The 26,163-nt window shown below is 54.6% G+C and overlaps 1 protein-coding gene across 9 annotated transcripts in view; it reads right to left on the bottom strand.

Annotated features, from left to right (window-relative positions):
- JAKMIP3 (Janus kinase and microtubule interacting protein 3) overlaps positions 1–26,163 on the bottom strand; it is a 148,532-nt gene that overhangs the window by 65,694 nt on the left and 56,675 nt on the right. For all 9 annotated transcript variants that reach the window (XM_030805146.1, XM_030805157.1, XM_030805182.1 and 6 more), the window contains exons 2-3: positions 13,200–13,468; positions 833–1,330 (exon numbers count right to left, since the gene is read on the bottom strand). In XM_030805146.1, coding sequence (XP_030661006.1) covers positions 833–1,330; positions 13,200–13,334 — 633 coding nt within the window. In that variant the 5' untranslated portion in view covers positions 13,335–13,468. The remainder of the gene's footprint in view (positions 1–832; positions 1,331–13,199; positions 13,469–26,163) is intronic.

A 26,163-nucleotide genomic window follows, 5' to 3' on the forward strand; every position in this document is an offset into this window, starting at 1 on the left:
CTCACGGGTCCTGAAGAGGCACAGGGCTGGGGCACCCACCTCTAAGATAGAGCTCCATTTCCCCGAAAATCACAGGACAGTCTCCTCTCCAAAGGACAAGGGGCATCGGGTGCAATCAGTCTCTTTGCAATCCCTGGACATTCTCATCAGCTGAACCCCGGGCCCTTGAGAACATCGACTCTACTGGTGCCTGCCATGGGTGCCCAGGTCTCTGGAGCTATTAGGATGCACCAGGTGTCAACGTTAGACCTCACTGATCCACAAAACCGGCAGCTCATCTGGTCCAGCCCAAGTGCAATGGTTCTGCAGAGACGGGGACCTCAGGGCAGCCGGGGGCCATCCCACCCCACCGGGGCCTCCTGGTCTCGCCTCTCTGGATCCAGTGAATTCAACTGGAGAATCACTGGAGAATTCCCTCTGAGTCCCCCCATGAGGATGTGTGGGACTCCTGCTGCGAAACACTGAGCCCTCCCTGGTGTCAGGTGTGACCCGGGACACTAAGAAGAGGTGTCCGTGAACCCTGCGGTGTGGATGGGGAGTGTCAATTTCTAGGTTTCCTGCTCTGGCCCAAGTTAAGAAAGAGAGTAGAGCTGGTGTTTGTGGAAAAGGGGAGGTGAGAGTCAGGCCTGCCCCGTGGGGGCCTGACTGTGGGTCTGAACCTTTTCTAGTGGTCTCATGACTCTAGGGTCCTCAAAACCAACAGGGGTGGCATGAGGAGCCTGTGCTGAGAATGTCATGGGGGGTGAAGCCAGAGCTGCCCAGGTGCTGCCCGCGTGCTCCCTGAGCCCACACCTGCACCCTCGCCCATGCCCGCCCCTGCCTGCCCACGTACCAGCCTGCGGATCTCCCGCTCACACTCCTTCTTGATGCGGGTGATCTCCTCCTGGTGCAGGTGGTACACGCTGCGGATCTCCGCGGCCTTGATCTTGTCCGCCTGGATCACCAGCGTCCGCGCCTCCTCCACCTGCCTCTTGGCGCCCTTGAGCTCGGAGATCTCCTGCTGCATCTTGACCTTCTCCACCTCGAACCCCTTCTTGGCCTCCTCCTTGGCCTCAGACAGCAGCACGGTCTTGACCTTTTCGGGGCCGCCGTCACGCAGGGCGCTGAGCAGTGCCTGCAGCCGCTGGTTCTCATTGTCCTTGATCTTGATGACCCTGAGCAGCTCGGCCTCGTGCTGCCGCAGCAGTGTCTCACGCACGGCCTGTAGCTCCTTCATCTTCTCCTCGTGCAGCTTTGTCTTGAGCTCCGTGAGCAAGACCGCGGTCTTATGCTGCTCATGTTCGCGCACCTGCCGCAGCTCCTGGTTCTTCTCGCGTTCCACTTTGCTGACCTGAAAGACAACAACGAGACCGAGTGTGGCAGGAGCTCCGGCCGTGCACACACTCACACCTGAATGTGTGTTTGGGGGAGCTTCCACACTGCACACACTCACACCTGAATGTGCGGGAGCTTCCACACTGCACACACTCACATCTGAATGTGCGTTTGGGGGAGCGTCCACGTTGCACACACTCACACCTGAATGTGCGTTCGGGGAAGATTTTTTTTGAAAATCACTGAACACCTGAGCCGCAGGTACGGTTCGGGTGAACCTGAGGTCACCCAATGGAATCTGTAACACGCTGAAAGGTTTTATCAGTTGTTATTCATGAGAATTGTTGGCATCTGAATCAAAAATACATTCCAGAAGTTGAGATTGTGTTGTTACTGTTTTAAACCGCAGAGAAAAGGCACTTCTTCTAATAAGGAACAAAATAGCCCAGCAAGGGCCCTGTCTGGGGTTAGGGGAGGGCCTGTGGGTGTCCTACGTTCAGACCACAGTGCCGGGACCTGCTGCCTGCCATGGGCCAGGACCTGCTGCCAAGGGCTTTGCTCTCCTGCTCCAAGGAGTTTCCAGCACATCCAGCCCAATGCCCGCTTATGGCTGGACACGGCCACACTCATTTATGACGTTGCCAAATGTTCACGGCTCCAGTGGGAGCTGGAGGACGGCTGAGCCCTCAGGGCTGCTCCAAGGTTGATAGAATCTTAAATGGACAAAGGTCCTTTCATTTTTTTTCACGAGTTAACTTTTAGTCAAGCCACATTTCTGCTAGAAACGACATTTTTCTTTACATCTTATTTCCAGAGAAATTATCTTCTGCTAACCTCCAACAACAACTGCTCTAGAATTTGGGGTCCTCTTTGGAGACAACTATTTAAGGACTATTTCGTTTACGTGAATGACGTGCTGAAGGGGAACACACCAACCTTCTCTGCCAGTCCTGTCCTGCCAGCACCGAGTCACAGGTCAACATCTCTATTTTAAACCAGCCGTAGTTTCCCCTGAGATGACTCCAGGATAATGCAGAAAACCAGAGTGCAAGATCAGGGCTGTGGCGCCTAGAAGGGCCCAGATGAGTGCAGCCGGGCTGACAAGCGGCTGTGTGGAGGCCTCCTCTGGGCCGCTGGTGGGATCCCAGCCCATCGGTAGCAGGGGGCCCAGAGTCCCCCTCTGATCACAGAAGTGTACCACTGGCGTGACCCCTAGCCATGATCAGTGCCCCGCCAGGGTGACCTCCAGCCATGATCACAGTGACCCGCCAGGGTGACCCCCAGCCGCGACTGCGGTGACCCGTCGGGGTGACCCCTAGCCGTGATCGCAGTGACCCGCCAGGGTGACCCCTAGCCATGATCAGTGCCCCGCCAGGGTGACCTCCAGCCATGATCACAGTGACCCGCCAAGGTGACCCCCAGCCGCGACTGCGGTGACCCGTCGGGGTGACCCCTAGCCGTGATCGCAGTGACCCGCCAGGGTGACCCCTAGCCATGATCAGTGCCCCGCGAGGGTGACCTCCAGCCATGATCACAGTGACCCCCCAGGGTGACCCCTAGCCATGATCAGTGCCCCGCCAGGGTGACCTCCAGCCATGATCACAGTGACCCCCCAGGGTGACCCCTAGCCATGATCGGTGCCCCGCCAGGGTGACCTCCAGCCATGATCACAGTGACCCCCAGGGTGACCCCTAGCTGCAATTGCAGTGACCCGCCAGTGCTGGAGCTGACTGCAGAGCTGCGTAGTATGAACAGTGCTCAGCACTAATTTGAACAGATTGGCATTTGGCAGCTCGGGGAAGTGTTTATGGAATCAGAGCCACACCAGCTAACACTTCATGCATAATTCACCCTCGCCCGACCACAGCAGCCACTCACCATGCTTTTCACATATCCTGGAAAAAATATGTATTCATTAGATTGGTTGAATGAGTTGAGGAACGCTCAATTCAAATATTGTCTTAAATCACTGGATGTCTATATATCATCAGCAAATAATTGGGAATGAAAATATCAAATGTACCATTTATAACGGTATCAAAAAACCAACACTTTTGAATATGTGTTAGAAAACATGCCCAAGACCTGTGCTGAAAACTGCCAGGTGTTACTGACAGAAATTTAAAAGTGTTCAAATAAATGGAAGAATATATCATACTCACGAACTCAAAGACTCAATATTATAAACATGTTTATTTTCCCAAAATTGATCTATAGATTCAATGCAATTCTATGTATAGAAGCTTTTATAAAAATGCAAATCTCCAAATGGATTCTAGAAGTGGATGGAAATGCAAAGAACCAAGACAGAATAGAATCCAAAACAGACTCTATCAGGGAGCTACCATGACTAACAACAGCCAACTTCTGCTGTCCCAGCACAGTGGCTCATCCGGTAATCCCAGCACTGTGGGAGGCAGAGGCAGGAGGACGGCTTGAGGAGTTCAAGACCAGCCTGGGCAACACAGTGAGACCCTGTCTGTACAAAAAAAAATAAATTAAAAAACTAGCCAGGTGCGGTGATGCACGCCTGTAGTCCCAGCTACTTGGGAGGATGAAGTGGGAGGATTGCTTGAGCCGGGGGGTAGAGGCTGCAGTGAGCTGTGACTGCACCGCTGCACTGTAGCCTGGGTGACAGAATGAGACCCTGTCTCAAAAATAATCAGTAAACTTTTGCCATGCTACACAGAAGCAACAACCATTCATTTTTTCTCATGAGTCTAATAGCTGGAGTCAGGTGGCCTAGGCTGGGCACAGTGGGTACCACGTGGCACTTTTCCTGGGACTGGCCACTAGTCTAGACACAGTCTCCTCACAGAGAGGACAGAAGTGAAGGAGTAAGCAGGGGACACAGAGGGCTGGGCTCGGGCCTGGCCCAGATCACTGCTGCACTGGCCAGAACAAAGCAAAGCTCTGCAAAGTCACACAGCACAGGCATCCTCCCGGGAGAGGCGCAGGACAGGGCAGTAACGCTGTCTACGACACAGGCTCACACACGTGGCCGTGGATTTATTGTCAAAGTGAAACTGCAGTGCAGCGGGTAAAGCCTTTTTTACGTGAACGGTGCCAGGTCCATCTCACAGCCACAGTCATACCCTACTTACGTCATGTGCCAAAATCAATCCCTGGTGGGTTTCCGATATAAAATTGAACGGTAAAACAACACAGCTTCTAGAAGAAAACGTAGGAAAGCGTCTCCATGACCTGGTACAGGCAAAGATTTTCCTCAAAAGGAAACCTCCACAAAGCACCGCTGCCTCTTTCCCAGGCTTTTCTTAGCCCTGTGAGGAGCTCCTCTGTTAGGAAACGTTCTTCCTCAACAACATTCTAATGGCTGCAGGGCAGTCTGCTGCGTAAATACAACCTAACGTCCTTAGCAGTTTCCTCAGGCTGGGACAGCCAGGCGGCCGCTTTGTTCCTTATCATTAGCAGAGCTAAAACCAACACCCTGTGTATGTGCTGGATTCCGCTTTTCCTAACAGTGGAGTCACTGCCACAGAAGCCTGGCAGCATCTCAGGGTCGTGCACTGGTGGCCAAGGCACCTGCAGAGAGGCTTCCAGTGGCTCCTGAGGGCATCACTTCTCCACCCAATCAGCGACCCCAGGGATCTGCCGTGTATAAAAGCAACTGGGTGCATTCAACTTTGTTTTGATTTGCATGTCCTTAAATAATACTGCTAATGCTTTTAGCCATTCACAGATCAGCTACTTCCTGAGCTTTATCACAGAATCCTGGGAGGTGCAAACTGAATCCCCTAAAGCAGGCCAAGAGTGGCTAGTGAGCCCTGAACCAAAGTGACAACTGCTTTCAGACCAGGGATATACAGTGTCTGTAGGTGTATTTCTTGTATATTTCAGTAAGTCATGCTTTAGAAAGTGGGAAGGTCACGGTCTTTCAAACCCTAGCTGTGCATGTTCTCTGATGAGAACTATTTTTTTCTGAGGAGTAGGAAAGAATGGAGCAGCCAAAGGGGGCAGAAGGGAAAGACAGAGGGAACAAGAGAGGGGATTTGCAGCCAGACAGCGGGAGGCTGACCAAGAAGTGGCGGCCGCCATGTGAGCCGGTGTACGAGAGGAGGTGGAGAGCTGCCTTGTCCAAGGGCAGTGGCTGTGGACAAGGAGAATCCGAATCCTAGACTCCTCACAGGAACTACTTCCCCACTCCTATAGGCTCAGAACATTCAGGTACCCACAGTAATAAGCAGACAGTCCGCAGGGCAAGGCAGGAGACTTTTTTTTAAAATGCAACACATTCATGTAAATCTCTGTGAAAACAGAGCCATGTGGGACTTTGTAGACAAAAACACTGAAGAAAAGAACACAATTGAACAAAATAAGGAACCAGGAAAAGAGACCCTTCTTAAAACCTAACAGCCCGAAAGAACAGAGGCGGGATGGAATGTTCTGGAAGCAGGCATGAGGTGGGTGAAGTCCAAGAGCATGGCCTCCTCGCTGCCCGATCTGGGCTTCCCAGCTGACTAGCCAAGTGCCCAGGGCAGGTCCCAGCCCCGTCTCCCCTCACACTGTTCTCTGGGCAGCATCTCCCACCACCCAGAGACCCCGCTCCCACACCTGAAGCCCGTGTGCCCCACAGGACAGCGGGCACCTATGCTCACCGCCCACATGGCAGCCCCTGCCTGGATGTTGGTGTGAGGCGCCATGGTGCCCTGTCCCAGGCAGAGTCCTTGATGTCCTCCGGCCCCCAGTGCCCATCATCCTCACCCAGATGCCACCTCAGCAAAGGGCAGACGGCCACTGCTGCTCAGACCCAAGCCTGGAGCATCCCATGCACCATCCACCTGCACCCTCTACCCCCATCTGCCCACACCTCCTGGCTCCTCTCCCCCGTGTCCCAGAGCAGTTCCACACACCATCCACCCACAGACTCTCCCCCTAGTAGAGTCTCTACCTGCCCACATATCCTGGTGCCTCTGCCCCATGCCCCTCCACGGCTGCCACCCTCAACCACGGCACAGACCTCTGAGCAGCTGCCTCCCACTGCTCTCTGTTCCCCTCAGCCCCTCCCATAGCAGCCAGAGGGTATGTTTAAAACGTCAAAATATTTTAAATATATAAACATATTTACAATATATAATATGCAAATAGAAGTCAGGTCACGTCCAGCTTTAAGGCTCCCAGAGACTGCTGGCTGTGCCTGGAGCATGGCCCAAACTCCCTGCCTCACCATGGCGGGATGCCCAGCAGTCCAGGGAGGCCGGCTTTCCTTGTCGTTCCAGCATAGTGATCAGTAACCCCCTTTCTCCCTCCAAAGTGTCCCCATGTGGACCTTAGGTTACTAGGACCCCTCCTGCCCCATACCTGGATGGCCCCCGGGGCCCATGGCCACCTCTGCTGACCTCTTCTGCACCCTCCCCATGAGGGCTGCACCTGCCCTGGCCTTCCCGGCGCTCGAGGTCACACCCATGCCCATTCACCCCATGCCTACCTGGGCTCTATCCCCACCTGGAGCCACCTCCCACGCTGGGACTTTCCTGTGCTCATGGAGGGGGTCTCTGCTCCAAGGCCACTTCCTCAGCAGTGACCCCAGCACCACCCACCGTGTCTGCTGGCTCTGCCACCCCTTGCCTCGGCCCCTGTCCCCGTCATTGCCACCTCCCTTCACAGGTCTGCAGGGGCACAGCTGCCCGGGACACATTTCGTGTGAGGGCAGGAGGCCTGAGCTTCCATGGGGTCTCCCACCTCTAGGCAGGCCCCCCAGTTAGAGCTGGGATCTTGTAGGACTTTCCGGGCACTTCCGAAAGGTGTGACTGCCGTGAATTTTCTCTGCTCCCTGCACTGGTTCCTCATCCAGCGTGTAGTTCCAAGAGTCGGGGCTCGGCCTGCAGGAGGGCGGGCAGCGGCCAAACCCCGGAACAGGCATTATGGGCCCTGCCGTGCCCAGACCAGAGCTGGAGCCTTCGTGTCCACGACAAAAACACAGTGACTTACATCCTCATGACACATATGGCTCTTCCCCACTTTAAAGGAGCCCACGCTGCACCTTCCTCAAGACAAGGCCAAGTTCACGCCCCAGCGGTTCCCTCAAGAGCCCTCCCTGTGAGTCCCTCCCCTTCTTCACTGGGAACGGTCCCATCTCTCCCCTCCCAGAGGGCTGGCACCTGGAGGAGTCAGCTTTTATTTAAATCATTTTATTCTTGACTTGTCAAATCTCAGTCTGCTCAAGTCTTCCTCGGTGATCGATTAACCATCGGACTGAAATCCAAAATGCTTTTTCCAGAACTCACAGGGACCTTCTTTACCCTGAAAATTGCAGTCTGCAAAATGTGATGATGCAGTTGCAGAATTCTGATGATTCCTGATAAAGAGATGAGCTCCCCACTGCACAGCAGCCCAGGACCGTGGCAGAGAAACAAGCAGCTCCCCCTCCCTCAGTTGTTAAATGTAAACGGATGTAATCACCATGTGAGAGCACATCTTCACATAACCACAGGGAAACTGCACAGAAGACTGAGCCCATCTATCAGTGGGCCCCACGTTGGGATCCGGCCTTGGGAGCTGCAAAGGCTCAGACCCTGCTGGAGGCACCAGCAGCCCGGGAGCACCTGCCCGTGCCTGAGCTGGTGGAGGCCACCAGATGCCGCCTTGGCCACCAGTGGGCTGTGGGAGCTTCCAGAGCACGGCTGGATTCCAGATTGCCTCGGGGGCTGCCTGTCCCCTCCAGGCTGCCGGAGGCCGCTGGGGCAGGGTCGGTCTGTTCTGGGAAGGGCTCCTGGCAGGCCACTGATTTCCCTCTTGATGTCCAGAACTGGATTCTCCCTCACGGGTGCTTCTGAGACACCTGGATCTGCTGGAAATTAGATAGGAGGCTCCGGTCGCACAGCTGCAAGTCTAGTTACAGATTCCTGTCCTGGGGTTGTAATGACGATATTACTTTTGGCGTGGACACAGTAAAGACTTCAGAAGCATTGATGCTGCCGGTTGTAATGACTGAATTCCTATTTTCTCTTCCCTGCTTGGCCATGACTTATGCAAAGGTTTTGCAAATCAAGGATCCCCGCATTTTTGTGGTAGAGGCCAAGATGCTGTGTGGGCTGCGGAGCTGCAATAGCCCAGGGGCCCCTGAAGGCTTCCCATGGTCCTGTTTCTAACCACGCAGAAGCTACAGCCTCGAGCCCTTCCCCACTCAGGAAGCCTCAAAGGTCAACTCAGATGGGATATTCCATTTATGGAATGGAGTAGGGAGAGGAGAAAGCCCAGGTGGCAGCTGGAAGAAAAGCGGCCGGAGGCTCCAGGGTCCTCAGGATCCTCAGGTGCAATGAGCTGAGGTCTCGCTACCGTCTATGAGACCCTCGCTGCCGTTCTCAGGCCAGGAAGATGCCGGGGCGCAGGGGGACCCAGACCTCTCGGCGGCGCACAGGAGCAAGGGGAGGCAGCTGGGCAGAGAGCTTCTAGTTTGCTTATATTTGAACCCGAATGAGGTCATTTGTTAATTGTGGGTGGTGCCTATCTGCCTGTCTGCCATATTCTTTTCTGTATGCACATGATCTTTTTTTAACCTTGAATGTTTTTAATTTTAAAAAATTTTGTTTTTTGAGACAGTCTTGCTCTGTCACCCAGGCTGGAGTGCAGTGGCACAATCACGGCTCACTGCAGCCTCAACCTCCTGGGCTCAAGCCATGCTCCCATGTAGCTGGGACTACAGGTGGGTGCCACCATGCCCAGTTTTTTTTAATATGTGTGTGTGTGTGTGTGTGTACACACTTTTTTTTTTTCTGGTGGAGACCAGGTTTTGCTATGTTTCCCAGGCTGGTCTCGAATTCCTGGGCTGAAGCGATTCTCCCACCTCGGCCTTCCAAAGTGCTGGGACTACAGGTATGAACCACTGCACCCGGCCTTGAATGTTTTAAATGACCCTTGGCTGGGAAGGTCCAGGTGTGGCTTGGAGGCACCAGTGGGAGGCAGGACCAGGTAGGAGAAGAGCAGGTGAATGAGGCAGGGGAGGGACGGGTTAATGAGGTAGGAGCAGGGTCAGAGAATGGTCTGGGGTCTTGGTGGCCCAGGGATTCTCTCTTGTCCGAGGCTCCATCTGTGTCCCACCCACCCTTTTTCCCCTCCAACCCCCTGCTTCAGTTAGCTGCAGACCCGGGAAGTTGAGGAGACTAAGAATAATTATTTTCTGCATCTCCTGGAAGCTTTTTTTTTTTTAAGACGGAGTCTCGCTCTGTCGCCCAGGCTGGAGTGCAGTGGCGCGATCTTGGCTCACTGCAAGCTCCACCTCCCGGGTTCACGCCATTCTCCTGCCTCAGTCTCCCAAGCAGCTGGGACTACAGGCGCCCACCACCATGCCCGGCTAATTTTTTGTATTTTTTTGTAGAGATGGGGTTTCACTGTGTTAGCCAGGATGGTCTCGATCTCCTGACCTCGTGATCTGCCCACCTCAGCCTCCCAAAGTGCTAGGATTACAGGCATGAGCCACCACACCTGGCCAGAAGCTCCTTTAATGTTGGAAATCCACTGTCCCCTGGGACTGGCAGGACTGAGAGGGAGAGACCTGACCAGAGGAGCTGGCGTGGGAGGGTAAGTCCACGATGCGGACGCTGAGCGGCCCTGGGCATGTTCAATGCCTCCCCAAGCCTCTCAGCAGCTTCTGCTCCAGCAGGACCAAGGTCCAGGCTCTGCTGCATAGTGAGGTGTGAAAACCCCAGCCTAGAAAGAACCCCCTGGCAGAGATGAGAATATTTCAGAGTCCTTGGCTAAGCCTGGATAACTAGGTCTGCAGGAAGGAGCAGCACTGAGCTATGATCTTGAACCCCAGTGGTCCCAGAGCAGCCAGCACCTTCCCACAGGTGTGAGCCAGCAGCGAGGACTCTGCCCGGACCCGGCTCCTGGAGCTGCCCTTGGGAGCCAGCCGGACCTCCCTGAAGGGCCCTCTCTGTTCTCCATGGGCCCTGGGGATGTCACCGTCAAACTGCAAACACAGACACGCTCTGGCCCAGCAATTTGGCTTGCAAGAAACACCTCCTGGAGGAATTCTTTTGCATATGGTCCAAGACCCAGGTACAGGGCTGCGGTATCAGCCGAGAATTGAATCAGCCTGGATGCCGTCGACAGGCCCAACACGGTGGGGCACGCGAATAACATGGACAAGCTTGTGCCAGCTGCACTGTTCCACGTGGAACTAACTCCAAGAGGCGCTGTGGTCACTTGGCAAAAGCGAGTTGCTGCCTGTGCATCCAGCATGCTGTCAGTTATGCCTGAGGAGGCGGGGCTCAGATCGCTTATGCAGGAAACCATAACATGAACCCTCTGATGAGGGCGTCCAGGACGAGGAGCTCTGAGGCAAACAGGCTGCTTCTCTGTTCCTTTCCTTCGGTGCCTTCTGCACGTCGTGCCAAGAGGATACATCCTCTCCTCCAGGTGCAACTAAATACGCCCCACAAGGTGCCCAGTGGGTCTGGGTCGCAGCCCTCAGACGCCGGCCCTGGAACCCTTGCCGGCACCCGGAGAGCCTGCAGGCCTGGCCTGTTGACCATCGAGGAGCGTGTGTCCCTCGGGGTGTCGCAGACAGATGTGTTTTGGCAAAACTGCACAAAAAATCACATGCTGCCGCTGTAACTGGGTGGACAGAGAACTGGGGACTAAAGCTGGGGATGTCCACATGTGGTGTTTGTGTTAAGAAGATAATTATTGGCCGGGGGCAGTGGCTTGGCCCTGTAATCCTAGCACGTTGGGAGGCTGAGGCAGGAAGATCACTTGAGTCCAGGAGTTTGAGACCAGCCCAGGCAACATGGCGAGATCCACTCTCTACAGAAAGGTAAAAACAAAAAAAAATAGCCGGGCATGGCGGTGCACACCTGTGGTCTCAGCTACTTGGGGGGCTGAGGTGAGAGGATGGCTTGAGCCCAGGAGGTAGAGGCGATAGTGAGCTGAGATCGCACCGCTGCACCCCAGACAGGGTAACAGAGTGAGACTCTGTTTTTTAAAATAAAGATAATTGTTATATTTTTACTCAGTAAAACAAAGGGTTTCATTCTCACTGGGCTCTTGACAAGTCATCTCTTCTTCCACCAGCAAAACGCGGAGAGGGAAGACGACAGCCACGTCTGAACCCCGCCATGCAGCCTGGTCTCTCCATTTGGGGCAACTCCCCATTTTCAGGGGGGGCATTAGCACCCTGACCTTGTGCTCCTGCAGCGAGTCTGGGCCTCTGGGCATTGTTGTTTGGGATTTACGGACGCCTGGCACAGAGCAGGTGCTGGACGCACATTTACTGACCGTGTCCCCAGGCCCTCCACCTTCTGGTATCTGAGAAGCGAGACTCTCCCCCAGCTGTGCCCGGAGCCTCAGCAGCACTCCCCACTCCAGGCCACAGGCTGTGTTCATCCCCATCCTACAGAGAAGGAACTCATGGCAGGAGGGGGAGGAACGGGGGCAGGGCCAGATGGTAAATATTTTAGGTTTTGTGGGTCAATTCCAAGGACAATATGTAAATGAGCAGGTGCAGCGGTGGGTTTTTTTGTTTTTATCATTTTTATTTCTTTAGAGACAGGGTCTCGCTCTGTCATCCAGGCTAGAGTACAGTGGCACAATCACAGCTCACTGTAGCCTCAACCTCTCAGACTCAAGTAATCGTCTTGCCTCAGCCTCCCGAGTAGCTGAGCCCACAGGAGCATCCCACTGCCCCTGCCTGATGTGCCCATTTTTTTTGTAGAGATGAGGTCTCCCTGTGTTGCCCAGGCTGGTCTTGAACTCCTGGGCTCAAGCAATGCTCCTGCCTTGGCTTCCTAATGTGCTGGGATGACTCATGTTCTAATACAACTTTCCTTACAGTGTGGGCACCAAAATCTGAACTACACATGATTATCAAATGTCACGAAACATGCTTCTTCTTTTGATATAACAAGGAGGTGAAATCACGGGAGGTTGAATAAGTCAGAGGTTAAGCAACCAGCCCCAAATAACCTGACTGCCCTCCACCACCAGACCACGCGGCCCCTGAGAGAGATGCCTTTGATGGGCAAGCAGCGGGGAGGGAAAGAACGAGGGCCCGGAGTGCGGACACCATCCACACATGACCCAGGCCCTTCCCAGCCTGCGGCAGGCACCTGCCTTCGTTCCCAGCCCATTCTTGGTGCTGCCTTCTCTCCAGATGCTCTCCTTTGCCTTCTCCTTCCAGGAGCCCGGGCACACTTCTTAATGGCTCCTGGGGACCAGGAGATGGAAAGGAGAGGGCAAAGGTCATGCTAGAGGTGGAAAGAGGTTCAGGCGGGGATGGCCCACCCCAGGGCTTGGCCTGTCCTCTGGTCAGCCCCTCCCCCCTGCTCCAGACCCCACCCCTTGGCTGCCAGCACAGCCCAATCTTTCCCGAGGCTTCAAGAGCCCCAAAGTGCTGGGCATCCAGCCAGAGCCCGTCGTGGGCCTCCCCATCCCCCTGGGCTTGCCCCTGCCTCTCCACATTTGCTAACAGGTGCTGTTCCTCCAAACCTGGAAGCTCTAAACCAATGGCCCGTCTTTTTCCTTTATTCCCATGTGAGAGCCATACCCGCCCACTCTGTTTCAGGCCAGTTCCACCACGGACGCTGCAGTGGGAAAGTCAGCGTCCTTTCCAAGGATGGCACCACTGGACACAGACCCACAAGGCCCTGCGGCCCCAGATGGGAGGGCTGTCCCCGCGCAGCAGAGGATAATTTCTGTGAGCTCACCGTGGTTTGCAGCCACCACCATGGCACCTCCGCCTACAGGGCCCTCAAGTCTCCCACTGCTGCCACCCCCACCCCCACCACGTGGTCTGTCCCAAGCAGCCTCTAGGACTGGGTGGGGGTTTCCACAGGGATCTGGCCAAACCCACTCTAGGAAGAGCCTCTGGGCCCCAGGAGAGGCGGGAGGGAGGGGCATTCAAGGGTGGGGGTCTGGGGAGAGCCCACCTTGCTCTTCTCCTGCTGCAGCTCGATCTGGATGTCTGTAAGCTTGGCTCGAAGATCCTCGTTGGCCGCCTGCAGCGCCGCGAGGGCTTCTGCCTTGTCCCCCTTTGCCCGGCTGCCCATGCCCCTCTTGGACATGGTGAGGCTGGATGGCCGGGGGGTGCCCAGGGGTAGGGTGCTCCGGCTGGGCTGCGGGTGGCTGGGGTGTCCACACCAAGCTCCCAGCAGGTGTCACCCGGGCGCTGGGGTGTCCACTACATCTTCTCATTCACCTGGAGGGGAAAGCACACCACAGTGAGCGGGCTCCCTCCGGAGCCTTGGCCTGGAGCTCAGGGGCTCGTGTGCCAAGATGGGGGCACGTGGACCCGCCACCTGCCCTCACCCCAGCGCTGAGGACGCTACCTGGACGCAGGCCAGGGAACCAGCCCCAGACCTCAGAGCCCATCTGCCCGCCATACGGTGCCCCCAGACAGGGACCCCATATCTAAGAGCACATCCCACGCCCAGCACGGGATGAACACTCAGCACAGGTGAATTATTTTCCCCCTTAGGAATCAGAGAGTGAGGGAGTGGGCACCCAACTGCGAACTCAGAATTCTGTACATGGCTGTGAGGCCACACCGTGGCAATGGTGCATATAAACCATGAGCTCTCAGACGGCAGAGGGACTCTGTGACCGGGCTTCTCCACAGAGACCCGCAAGCTGCACCCAGGAAATGCCCAGAACTACGAAAAGCAGGGACTGGAACAGAAGCGCGTGCCCAGCTCACAGCAGCACAATCCAGGTAGCCGCACAGTGGAGGCAACCCGCGTCCATCGACGGATGAGTGGCTACACAAAACACAGAACATCCACGTAACAGAATATCATCCAGCTGTAACCAGGAGGGAGATTCGGACACACGCTGCGACAGGAGGATCCCTGAAGACATTAGGCTGGGTGAAATGAGCTGGTCACAGAAGGACAAATGCCGCATGATTTCCTGTATATATTCAGGATCTACAGTCGGCAAACCCAGGAACGAAGTAGAATGGTGGCTGCCAGGGGCTGGCAGGAGAGGGAATGGGAGCTACTGTTTAATGGAGATGGAATTTTTTTTTTTTTTTTTTTTTGGTGATAGGGTCTGGCTCTGTGTCCCATCAAAGGGAGTGGCTGTAAATACACAGGAAGCTTCCCTCCCTCACCCACTGCTTGCCTCCTGCTGTGTGGCCCAGCTTCTAACAGGCCATAGACAGGCACCAATCCATGGCCAGGCACTAGGGACCCGGTGTAGGCAATCAGTGATCTCCACTGGTCACAGCAAGTCCTCCTGGTTCAACCCCAGGGAAGCTGTTCATTGTCTAAGAAGAGGTGATTGGACGAGGCTGGTGGGATCCTCACAATTTCCTTCCGTGCTGCCAGGCACCTCCCCTAGCTGTTCTCCCTCAGAGGCTCCTCCCCACAAGCTACTCCTCTCCTCCAGTTGCTCCTCCCCTCCAGCTGCTCCTCTCCCCCAGGTGCTCCTCCCTTCTCAGCTGCTCCTCTCTCCCTGATATTCCTCTCTGGCAGCTGCTTCTCTATCCTAGCTCCTATCCCAAACGTTCCTCTTGGCTGCCCAGAGGGGCAAGGACCCCAAGTGCTCCTAATAGGTCCATTGTGTCCCTCTGTGGCCCTCCTGCTCCTGGGGCCTCCATCCCCACCATGACCAGCTTTCCCCGACAGAGGGAAAAAATCACCTTTCCCTCTTGTCCTTGTTTACCTTCTGCTCTTGTCACCTGTTACAGGGCAGTGAAGGCAGCCAGGATGGAAGGGACAAGCAGGCAGATCACACATGGGAACTTTCCCAGTGAACACAGCCCCCACCCCCCAACTCCTGCTCCCATTTCCTGACGAACACAGGCCCACCCCGCGCCCACATCTCCTCTCCTGGTGAACACAGGCCCCCATCACTCCTGCATCTGTCTCCAGCCTCCTGTTTGTCAGTTCACAGGACCATAGGAGGGAGACTTGGACATGAGCCCTGCAGTTTGATGAAAGCCCAGCTGTGTGGGTGTGGGGCTCAGAGACCAGCGGAGGTGGCAGGACGGGCAGGTGGGAAGGCCACAGGGCAGCCAAGTAGACTTCCACGGGTGAGCGAAGATGGCCTCACGGAGGGAGGGTGAAAGGAGGGTCGGAGGTGACCCATCGCCTCGGAGGCGATGCAGACACCCAGGAACCACAAGGAGCCCGCAGGGCTGAAAGGTGAACTAGGAAGAGGCTGGGCACGTCTCACCCTGCAGGGCCACCGGCCTCCACCTGGACGGGGAGAAGGGCCCGGCAGAGTGGATGTCAGCTCTGCATGTGTGAGATGGGGGTGGAGGGACCAGGCTGGGGCAGATGGCAAAGCTGGGAGCTGTCACGGGGTACAGAGGGAGAAAGGTGCCCTCAGGATGCCACTCCAGACCGAGGGGCTGGACCCATGGACGGGGCTGAGGCTGTACCCAGGTCACCCCGCAGACATCATCAGAGGCATATTCATTTACAAAGGAGAGGGTGCTCCCCCCGCCCGGCGCACTGCCTCTGCCCCCTTTTCAGCTCCATCCTGAGGACAAAACCCCAGACAGCTTGGGAAAGGCCTGAGAAGTATGCAAGAAGAAGGGCCTGAGGAGGAAAGGGGGCTCGGCTGGCCTTGCTGCTGGAGAATGAGAGGACATTGGATGGGCACGGACTCCTAGAGACGGGACAGGAGGTTTTGCAGCTGCTCTGCTGTCTCTTGATAACAAGCTACTCTAAGGAGAGACACCAGCTGACACTCAAGTGACTTTTAGTCACTCCTGACCCCAACCACACGAGCGTCGGGTGGGCTCCTGCGGACTCCAGAACTGTGGGCCCACCTCCCACTGTCCTCCCTGGGGACCCATGAAGGGGACTCTCCAGGGGGATGAAGAACCCACTGGGGAAGGGCCGGGTCCTGTCCTGTGCACTCGGGTTCTCTACCATCACAGGTGACTGTTCTGGTAAACTTCCCACCTCCACACAAGGGTCGTCTTCCCCACTTCCGATAACACGTTCCCACCTCCTTTCAAGTCCTCACAGACGGCCCCCGAGAGACAGGGCTCCAGCTTCCTTCGGGCGGCCCCTCCTTTCCAGGACCGCCCCAGGCCACCACTGCCCTCTCCTGGCTGCAGCACCACGCTCTGTGCAGTGCTCACTGATGGCGGCAGAAACTGGTTCCCATCTGCCTGTCACAGGGCATTGAGCATTTGAGGAAAAGGGAAAATAAAATCTAGCTGCTCAGACAGTTGTCGTTCCCGTCGTTTTGCTACTTAAAATAGGTGAGGCAGTTGTTGAAAGAGAATCCATTTTAAAGGGTCATGGTTGCTAATACACAATGGTCAACATTTAGACCCATCCCGGGAGCTAACTTCTAATCAACCCACTGTTCATAGCATTTAGTTAATTTTGTTTCAGGAAGACTTCAGCGGTGGGGTTGGGGGGTGGGTCCTTGCTCTGTCGCCCAGGCTGGAGAGCAGCGGTGCAATCACAGCTCACTGTAGCCTCGACTTCCTGGGCTGAAGCAATCCTTTCACCTCAGCCTCCCATGTATGGATTTCCACTTTGGAGGAGGGAAAGTGTAGAAAGCTAAAACCTTGTCCAAACTGCAGAAAAAGCTCCCCAGACTGGCCTCCCTCCTCCCATCCCAGGCCTGGGAGTGCCCAGCTCCTCCAAACGGATTCAAGTCCACTCTGGGTCCCGCACTGGCCACCCTGGTCTGAGTTTCCACTGGCATCTCCCTAGAGGCAGAGTTGATATTTTTCTCCAGCACCAATCTGGGAACTGATACGGTAACTATGTTGAGTTTATTCCTTATGAAAATGAGCAGGGATGGTGTGAATCTCCCCCAAGTGCCCAGGCTCAGGCACCCAGCTGGGGTCTGTGGCAAGCTCTTCCTTCCCGCCCAGGAGCGCGGCTGGGGTTTCTCACGTGGAGGAACGGGGAGCGCGGCTGGGGTTCCTCACGCGGAGAGAACGGGGAGCGCGGCTGGGGTTCCTCATGCGGACAGAATGGGGAGGTGGCTGGGGTCCTCATGCGGACAGAACGGGGAGCGCGGCTGGGGTTCCTCACGCGGAGAGAACAGGGAGCGCGGCTGGGGTTCCTCACGCGGAGAGAACAGGGAGCGCGGCTGGGGTCCTCACGCGGAGAGAACGGGGAGCGCGGCTGGGGTTCCTCATGCAGACAGAATGGGGAGGTGGCTGGGGTTCCTCATGCAGACAGAACGGGGAGCGCAGCTGGGGGTCCTCATGCAGAGAGAAAGGGGCTTTCAAGTCTCGCCTCGCATCCTAAAGTGAAATGATGTTGGGGCGGCTGGGAGGCTCTGCTCCTCGGATGATCACAGCCTTGGTAAACGGAGGCATCTCCTTTCCCCACGAGGACACTGCTGCTGTTGGCAGGTGACGGAGCTCATAGCTGCTGGCGGGGCGTGGCCTGCGCTCCGGCCCTGGGGGTGGCTGCTGGGTTTCATGAGCTTTTCTGCCCAACCCCCAACCCTCATAAGGAACCAGGGTGTAGAGAATCATCCAGTCTCAAGGGTGTGTGTAAGGCTGTTCTGGTCAATACGTCTTCTCGCGGCCTTCCTGACACCCTGGGAGGCAGACAGGGCGACTGGAGAGAGACCCAAAGGCTGCGGGAATGGGAGATCTCAGCTGGTGGCGGCCCAGACAACCCCACCTTGGGCGTGGCAGGGACTTCAGCCATGCGGGAGGTCCAGCCGGCTCATGCCAAGGGCTCGGCCCCACGTGGCACACTCTGCACTGAGTCCCAGACCAGGGCATTTCTGGCTCCAGGAGACCCACAGTTCCCCAACAGGGTGGGGGCGGGTCTGAGGGACCTGTGTGGGGGTCTGTGAGGGCAGCACACTGTGGGACACCCACTGGGCAGAGTCCGGTCACAGCTGCATCTGCCTTGGTGAGCCTGGATCAGCCCTGGGGCAGGAGCCAGGGTGGGCGCAAGCTCAGAGCAGACACCCCCTACAGTACTGTGCCAGCCCCTCACCACGATGGGATCACAGGAGGGCTGGGACCGGGGCTGTCCCTTCACCGGGAATCACAGCAACGCAGCGTGAATCTCAGATGCAGACGAGCCCTGCAGACACTGTGGACTCTGCTCAAGCCCACCATCACCAGGGCGAGCACGGGAGCTGCAGACGGACAGCGTGGCAGTGCGAGGGGTTTGGGGTGCCAAGGAATGTGCCATCGGTGACACGCACGCGAGCCACAAGGCACAGGGCAGGCGGCGCCCAGGGGACTAGCCCGACGAGGACTTGTGAATGTACCCATGAGTTGCGCCACTGACACAATCAGGACGTGCATTAAAGCGCTGGGCGTCTTACACACATGCCGAGTTGCATTTGACCAAGAAAAAGAAGGGTCCTGAGCCTGTTAGTCGGGGAAAACCCAGGGCATATCCAAGAGACGTCGAGTTTGCACCCAGGGCCTCCTGAAACCCCTGTAGAGAGAGTGCTTCCTCTGCTGGACAGGGTTCCGCAGCAGGCTTCACTGTCAGTTTCAGACTGGGAGTGCACTTTCATACTTTCCTTGGGGAAGTTGTTAAATTAACAGTGCAGATTGCCTATCTTTTATTTCGGGGTCTCTGAGGAGGTAATAAAAACAATTTATTTCCCAGTCATCATCCGAAGGCTGCAGAAGTGCTTTGGGTTGACCTCTGGTAAGTCGTTTTATGGCAGAAGGTTTCCGTGTGGAAGACAAAGCTTTACGGCTGATGGATGTCCTTCCACCGCCGGTGAATCACTGCAGTGAACCTCAGTGTCGCTGACGAGGAGGCTGGCCCAGTTAGGGCTTTGCTCCACTCTGTCCCTGTCCGGCTGTTTACTCAGCGTTGAGCCTCTGGATTTGGGCTTCAATACCACCATGCAATGCAGAGGACACCGAGCAGGCTTCAGAGCCACCTCCTGTGATTCGGGGGCATCCTGGGGTGGGACGGTCCATGTCTCTGCAGCTCCTGTGACCTCACAAGGCTGTAAACATTTGACTTGCATTCTTTCTGGGCTAAATGGTTTATCTACAGAGAAGTTCAAGGTTTGGTTCCCAAACCCAGCTGAGTGTAAGCACACCCTGAGGAGGCTTACTGAGTATGGCCTGTCTCTCCAGGAGGACGAAGGGCTCAGGACTTCACCCCCGGCTCCTGACCACAAGACCAGTGTCGCAAATCCAGCTCTGAGAGAGGAGCGCTGTGGTAAAGACCCCCTTCCTCACTGCAAATGCCCCTGGTGTGGCCAGAGGTCACGGTGAAGACCAGGCCCAGGATGGGTGAAGCCCGGTGGAGGTGCCGGGGGCTCTGGCAGCCACTCAGTCCCCCGGGAGAAGAGCAACGCCACTAAGCTGGCCTCGCAGCGATACTTAGAAGGGCCCTTACGGGACTTCCACGCTCTGATCTGCAGTGGCCACTCCGATGGCTGCTGAAGATGCTGCAGGATGGAGAAGAGGCCGTTTCATCCCACAACAACCCACACAGCCCTCAGGAAGTGCCATGAGTGACTTTCTGAAAAGCAGCTTGGGATCATCCACAAAATCTCTGCATTGACTTCAACACGTTCACATTTTGATCACTAAGTGTTAAGATGGTGACAGCAAGCCATCAGTCCTCATCTGCAGAACTGAATCTAGCACATTTCACTTTGTATTGAAAGGCGATCTTGGTCGGGCACAGTGGCTGAGGCCTGTAATCCCAGCACTTTAGGAGGCCAAGGCGGGAGGATCACTTGAACCCAGAAGTCTGAGACCAGCCTGGGCAACAGAGGGAGATCTCATCTCTGCAACAAATAAATTAGCCAGGTGGGGGCCTGTGGTCCCAGCTCCCTGGGAGGCTGAGGCGGGAGGATCGCTTGGGCCTGGGAGGTCAAGGCTGCTGTGAGCTGTGATCATGTCACTGCACTCCCACCTGGACAACAGAGGAAGACCTTGTCTCAAAAAAAGAAAAGAAAAAAAAAGAAAAAGAAGAAAGAAAAAAGGAAGGAAGGAAGGAAGGAAGGAAGAAGGGGAAATGGAAAGGGGAAGGGGAAGGGGAGAAAAGAAAAGAGAAAAGAGGGAGGGAGGGAGGAGGGAGGGAGGGAGGGAGGAAGGAAGGAAGGAAGGAAGGAAGGGCGGGCAATCTCTGTGATTGGAAGCTTAGGTTCTGAATCACCTGCAAATGCATTAAAATTCTAAATTTTCATTGAAGTGCCATGACTTTTTCTTAAAAAAAAAATAAACTTTTAGTTTGAGATAATTGTAGACCCACATGCAGTTGCAGGACAGAATATAGAGATGCCCCACGTCCCCTTGCCCTATTTCCCCCAATGAGAACATCTTGGAAAACAGTGGGACAGTATTGCAGCCAGGGGACAAAGGTTGGGAACACTCCTGTCCCCACAAGGGCCCCTCTTATTGTCACATTCACTTCCCTCCTACCCTGTCCCCTCCGTAACCATGGGAAGCCACGGTCTGCTCCCCAACTACGTAATTTTGCCATTTCAGAATGTTATAGAAACAAAGTCATACAGTAGGCGACCTCCCGAGAGTCCGTGTGATGCTCGGAGGGCCACGCAGGTTGCCATGGGCACCCACAGCTCAACCTTCTCACTGCGGAGTGACCCACAGTTCACCCTTCTCACTGCTGAGTGGTGACCCACGGTGTGGCTGCACCACAGTGTCTTTCGCCACTCACCCACTGGAGGACACCTGGCGCTGGACCATTTCCGGGCTCTACGGCAGCTGGATGTTTATTTGCCCAGCTGGTCTCCAGAGGGGCCTTGCCTCCCACCAGCCGTATATGAGGGACTCAGGTTCCCGACACCCTTGCCTGCATTTGGTGGTGTTGCCATTTCTAACGTAGCCGTTCTCCTAGGTGAGCTCACAGGCCCTGTGGCTTCTGTCTGCATTTCCCTAGCACCTCCCCGCGGCGTCTCTCCTGCACGCCTTGGCCATCTGCACATCCACGCCGGGAAACGTCTGCTGTGAGGCTGCTGCCTAACTGGCTCTGTGGCTGGAGGAAGCAGGCTTTTCTTGGGGATGGTTTGTCTGAGCCTGTTGGCTCTGGGTTGCTGGATTCTTCAGCTCTGTGTCTGAGACATCCCAGGCAAAAAGAAAACCCAGGGACCTTGCCATGGCGTCATTCCTGGGGTCTGAGGTCCCCGGCCGGCTTTCTCCAGCCCGCCTTTCAGAGTCTTCTTACATTGGTTTCTTATTTCATGTCCAGGGTTTTGATTGTACTAATGGGGGAGCAGGGAAAAGTATGTCCCCTCCATCTATCCAGAGGCAGAAGGCTGGCCACAACTTTTAAAAAAAAAAAAAAAACATAACACAGCCAGGTCCAAAGCCACAACGTTTTCATCAACGAAAAAAATCTTGCACCTGTATTTACCATTATCATTTCAGTTAAATAACAAGTGTGATTTAAAATTTGCCAGTGCACTTCTTGGGGTTGAAGTCAGATATTACACTAACCAAGTACAGTAACCACCACCCCGTGTTGAGGAAACAGCCCGTCAGCTCCAGGACTTGAGGGCATGGCCATCTTCAAAGGAGACACATGTTGTATGAGTCACTTTCTGGTGGTTTTAAGTCTGCCTGGGTTACTACTGGGAGGAAGGCTTAGGTCACATTAATACCTAGAAGTCCCTTTTGAGATATAAGAATTGTCAGCAACGATCACTCTGTAAAATAAACCACTGAGCATGGTATGTTTTCCAAGTGCAAGTGTTTTAAAAATATCAGAACTAAAAACAAAATTGTGCATGATTTACACACAGCTTAGCTTCTGCCCAGACCAGTTGTCTACCGATCCCAACGTAAAAGGGAGGTTTCTGGCACAGGAAGAAATGTCAGGATCACCTAGCGAGATCCCCCAGCTTTTCAGGTGAGGAAACCAGGATCCAGAGGAAGACCCCTCAAGACCACAGCACCTGCTTCCCGAGAGAGCTGGATCCCGCCTGCTCTCCCCACAGCAGCATGGGACAGTATGCTGGCGGATTCTCCCGTGGATGGAAGCCTGAGCTGTAATACTCAGGGCATTGGGCAGAGCACCCAGACAGGCACCGTCTCTGCGGTGGGCCACTCCTGACCCAATCTTGAAGGCAAGCCTCACAGAGAATGCTCTTCCCAAACAACTCAGCAGTGTCCCAGAACAAAGCTCAAAAACACCTATCGGGAACAGTCAACACCCAGGAGGAGGATCATGGTGGATGGGACTAGACTGCAGGCAGGACCAGATTGCAGCTCCCACTCGGATGGAGAAGAGCGTGTGGAGTCTCGCGTCATGAACTTCTGCATCGAGAACGACTGCAGGAATAAATCAGGAAAGCCAAGAGAACCCCCAGACCCTCTGAAGGGAGCAGATTGCTCCTGCAGGACCTGGGAGACGCTCCAAATACTGTGAGTGCCCAAGCTGTGGAAGTGGGAAAGGGGGACCGTTCACCCCCAGACACACACCCCTACTGCAGAGCCTGAAGGTCTAGATCACAGAAGATTCTGAGCTCACCTGGAGCTGAGCCGAGCGAAATACAGGGGCAGAGGAAGCAGCGGGAAAAGCCCTGTGGGCAATCTGGGTTCCCTAGGAAGCCATTTCTGCCTTACCTCAGAGGGGTCCTTGTGGAGCGCAGCCAGAGGCACTGGGGAGAGGCCACAGGGAGAGGGAAACCTCCAGCTGAACTGTGTAACAATTCCAACCTAAGGAGAAGCCTCCTGGCCAGAACTCGGGGGAGGGCGTGAATCCAGTCACAGCCTCCACAGGTGAAGGAAGAATGAAAGCCCCATTTTCACAGCTGAGAGGCAGGTAGCCTGGGGTACGTTCTCAGCCCTGCTGGCCCACTGCCTGGAAGCAGACTCAAGGCTGCTGTGGGGGCACAGTGGGAGCGAGACCAGCCCTTCGATTTGTGTGGGAGCTGGGTGAGGCCTGTGCTGCTGGCTTTCTCCCACTTCCTTGACAACCTGCATGACTCAGCAGAGGCAGCCATAATTCTAGTAGGTACACAACTCCACTAACCTGGGAATCTCACCCCCATGCCCCACAGCAGCTGCAGCAAGACCTGCCCAAGAGAGTCTGAGCTCAGACGCTAGACCCGCCCCCACCTGATGGTCCTTCCCCATCCAGCCTAGTAGCTGAAGACAAAGGGCATATACTCCTAGGAGTTCTAGGGCCCCACTCACCCCAGATTCCTCTCCATGCTGCCACAGCGGATGCTTTCTGGAAAGCTCCACCTCCCAGCAGGAGGCCAACCGGCACAAAAATAGAGCACACATGGAATACTACGCAGCCATAAAAAATGATGAGTTCATGTCCTTTGTAGGGACATGGATGAAACTGGAAAACATCATTCTCAGTAAACTATCACAAGGAAAAAAACCAAACACCACATGTTCTCACTCATAGGTGGGAATTGAACAATGAGAACTCATGGACACAGGAAGGGGAACATCACACTCCAGGGACTGTTGTGGGGTGGGGGGAGGAGGGAGGGACAGCATCAGGAGATATACCTAATGTAAATGACGAGTTAATGGGTGCAGCAAAACAACATGGCACATGGATACATATGTAACAAACCTGCACATTGTGCACATGTACCCTAAAACCTAAAGTATAATAAAAAAAAAATAGAGCATTAGACCACCAAAGCTAAGTCCATTGCACCCCCTGCCACCTCCACTGGAACAGGTGCTGGTATCCACGGTCAAGAGGCCCACAGACGGTTCACATCACAGCTCTCTGGGCAGACAACCCCCAGTACCAGTCCGGAGCCTGATAGACTTGCTGGGTGGCTGGACCCAGAAGAGAGATAACAATCACTACAGCCCATCTCTCTGGAAGCCACATCCATAGGAAAAGGGGCAGAGCCCTACATCAAGGGAACACCCGATGGGACAAAAGAATCTGAACAACAGCCTTCAGCCCTAAACTTTCCCTCTGACAGGACCTACCCAAATGAGAGGGAACCAGAAAACCAACTCTGGTAATATGACAAGACAAGGTTAACACCCCCAAAAAATCACACTAGCTCACCAACGACGGATCCAAACCAAGCAGAAATCCCTGATTTACCTAAAAAAGAATTCAGAAGGTCAGTTATTAAGTTAACCAAGGAGGCACCAGAGAAAGGCAAAGCCCAATTTAAGGAAATAAAAAAAAATGATACAAGTCAGGAGTTCAAGACCAGCCTGGGCAACATGGTGAACCTACTAAAAATATAAAAATTAGCTGGGCATGGTGGCGCGAGCCTGTAGTCCCAGCAAGTTGGGAGGCTGAGGCAAGAGAATTGCTTGAACCTCGGAGGCAGAAGGTTGCAGTGAGCTGAGATCACACCACTGCACTCCAGCAGCCTGGGTGACAGAGTGAGACTCCATCTCAGAAAAAAAAAAAAAAGATACAAGAAATGAAGGGAGAAATACTCAGTGAAATCAAATAAAAAACAATCAAGAAGATGCCGAATAGGAACAGCTCCAGTCTACAGCTCCCAGCGTGAGTGACATAGAAGATGGGTGATTTCTGCATTTCCAACTGAGGTACCGGGTTCATCTCACTGGGGCTTGTCAGACAGTGGGGGCAGGACAGTGGGTGCAGCCCACTGAATGTGAGCCGAAGCAGGGCAAGGCATTGCCTCACCCGGGAAGCACAAGTGGTCGGGGAATTCCCTTTCCTAGCCAAGGGAAGCGGTGACAGACAGCACCTGGAAATCGGGTCACTCCCACCCTAATACTGCGCTCTTCCAACGGTCTTAGCAAACGGCACAACAGGAGATTATATCCCGCGCCTGGCTTGGAGGGTCCCACGCCCACAGAGCCTCGCTCATTGCTAGCACAGCAGTCTGAGATCTAATGGCAAGGTGGCAGTGAGGCTGGTGGAGGGAGCGCCCACCATTGCTGAAGCTTGAGTAGGTGAACAAAGCAGCCAGGAAGCTCAAACTTGGTGGAGTCCACCGCAGCTCAAGGAGGCCTGCCTGCCTCTGTAGACGCCACCTCTGGGGGTAGGGCATAGCCGAACAAAAGGCAGCAGAAACCGCTGCAGACTTAAATATCTCTGTCTGACAGCTTTGAAGTGAGTAGTGGTTCTCCCAGCATGGAGTTTGAAATCTGAGAACAGACAGACTGCCCCCTCAAGTGGGTCCCTGACCTCCGAGTAGCCTAACTGGGAGGCACCCCGCAGTAGGGGCAGACTGACACCTCACACAGCTGGGTACCCCTCTGAGATGAAGCTTCCAGAGGAACTATCAGGCAGCAACATTTGCTGTTCAGCAATATTAGCTGTTCTGCAGCCTCTGCTGCTGACACCCAGGCAAACAGAGTCTGGAGTGGACCTCCAGCAAACTCCAACAGACTTGCAGTTGAGAGTCCTGACCGTTAGAAGGAAAACTAACAAACAGAAAGGACATCCACACCAAAATCCCATTTGTACATCACCATCAAAAAAGACCAAAGGTAGATAAAACCACAAAGATGAGGAAAAAACAGAGAAGAAAAGCTGGAAATTCTAAAAATCAGAGCACCTCTCCCCCTCCAAAGGAACGCAGCTCCTCGCCAGCAATGGAACAAAGCTGGATGGAGAATGACTCTGATGAGTTCACAGAAGTAGGCTTCCAACAATCAGACTTCTCCGAGCTAAAGGAGGAAGTTCGAACCCATCGCAAAGAAGCTGAAAACCTTGAAAAAAGATTAGACGAATGACTAACTAGAATAACCAATGTAGAGAAGTCCTTAAATGACCTGATGGAGCTGAAAAACATGGCACGAGAACTACGTGACAAATGCACAACCTTCAGTAGCCGATTCAATCAACTGGAAGAAAGGGTATCAGTGATGGAAGATCAAATGAATGAAATGAAGCAAGAAGAGAAGTTTAGAGAAAAGAGTAAAAAGAAATGAACAAAGTCTCCAAGAAATATGAGACTATGTGAAAAGACCAAATCTACGTCTGATTGGTGTACCTGAAAGCGATGGGGAGAATGGAACCAAGTTGGAAA

Source organism: Nomascus leucogenys, chromosome 3 (assembly GCF_006542625.1).
Source record: "Nomascus leucogenys isolate Asia chromosome 3, Asia_NLE_v1, whole genome shotgun sequence".
In the NCBI taxonomy this organism is placed as follows: Eukaryota; Metazoa; Chordata; class Mammalia; order Primates; family Hylobatidae; genus Nomascus; species Nomascus leucogenys.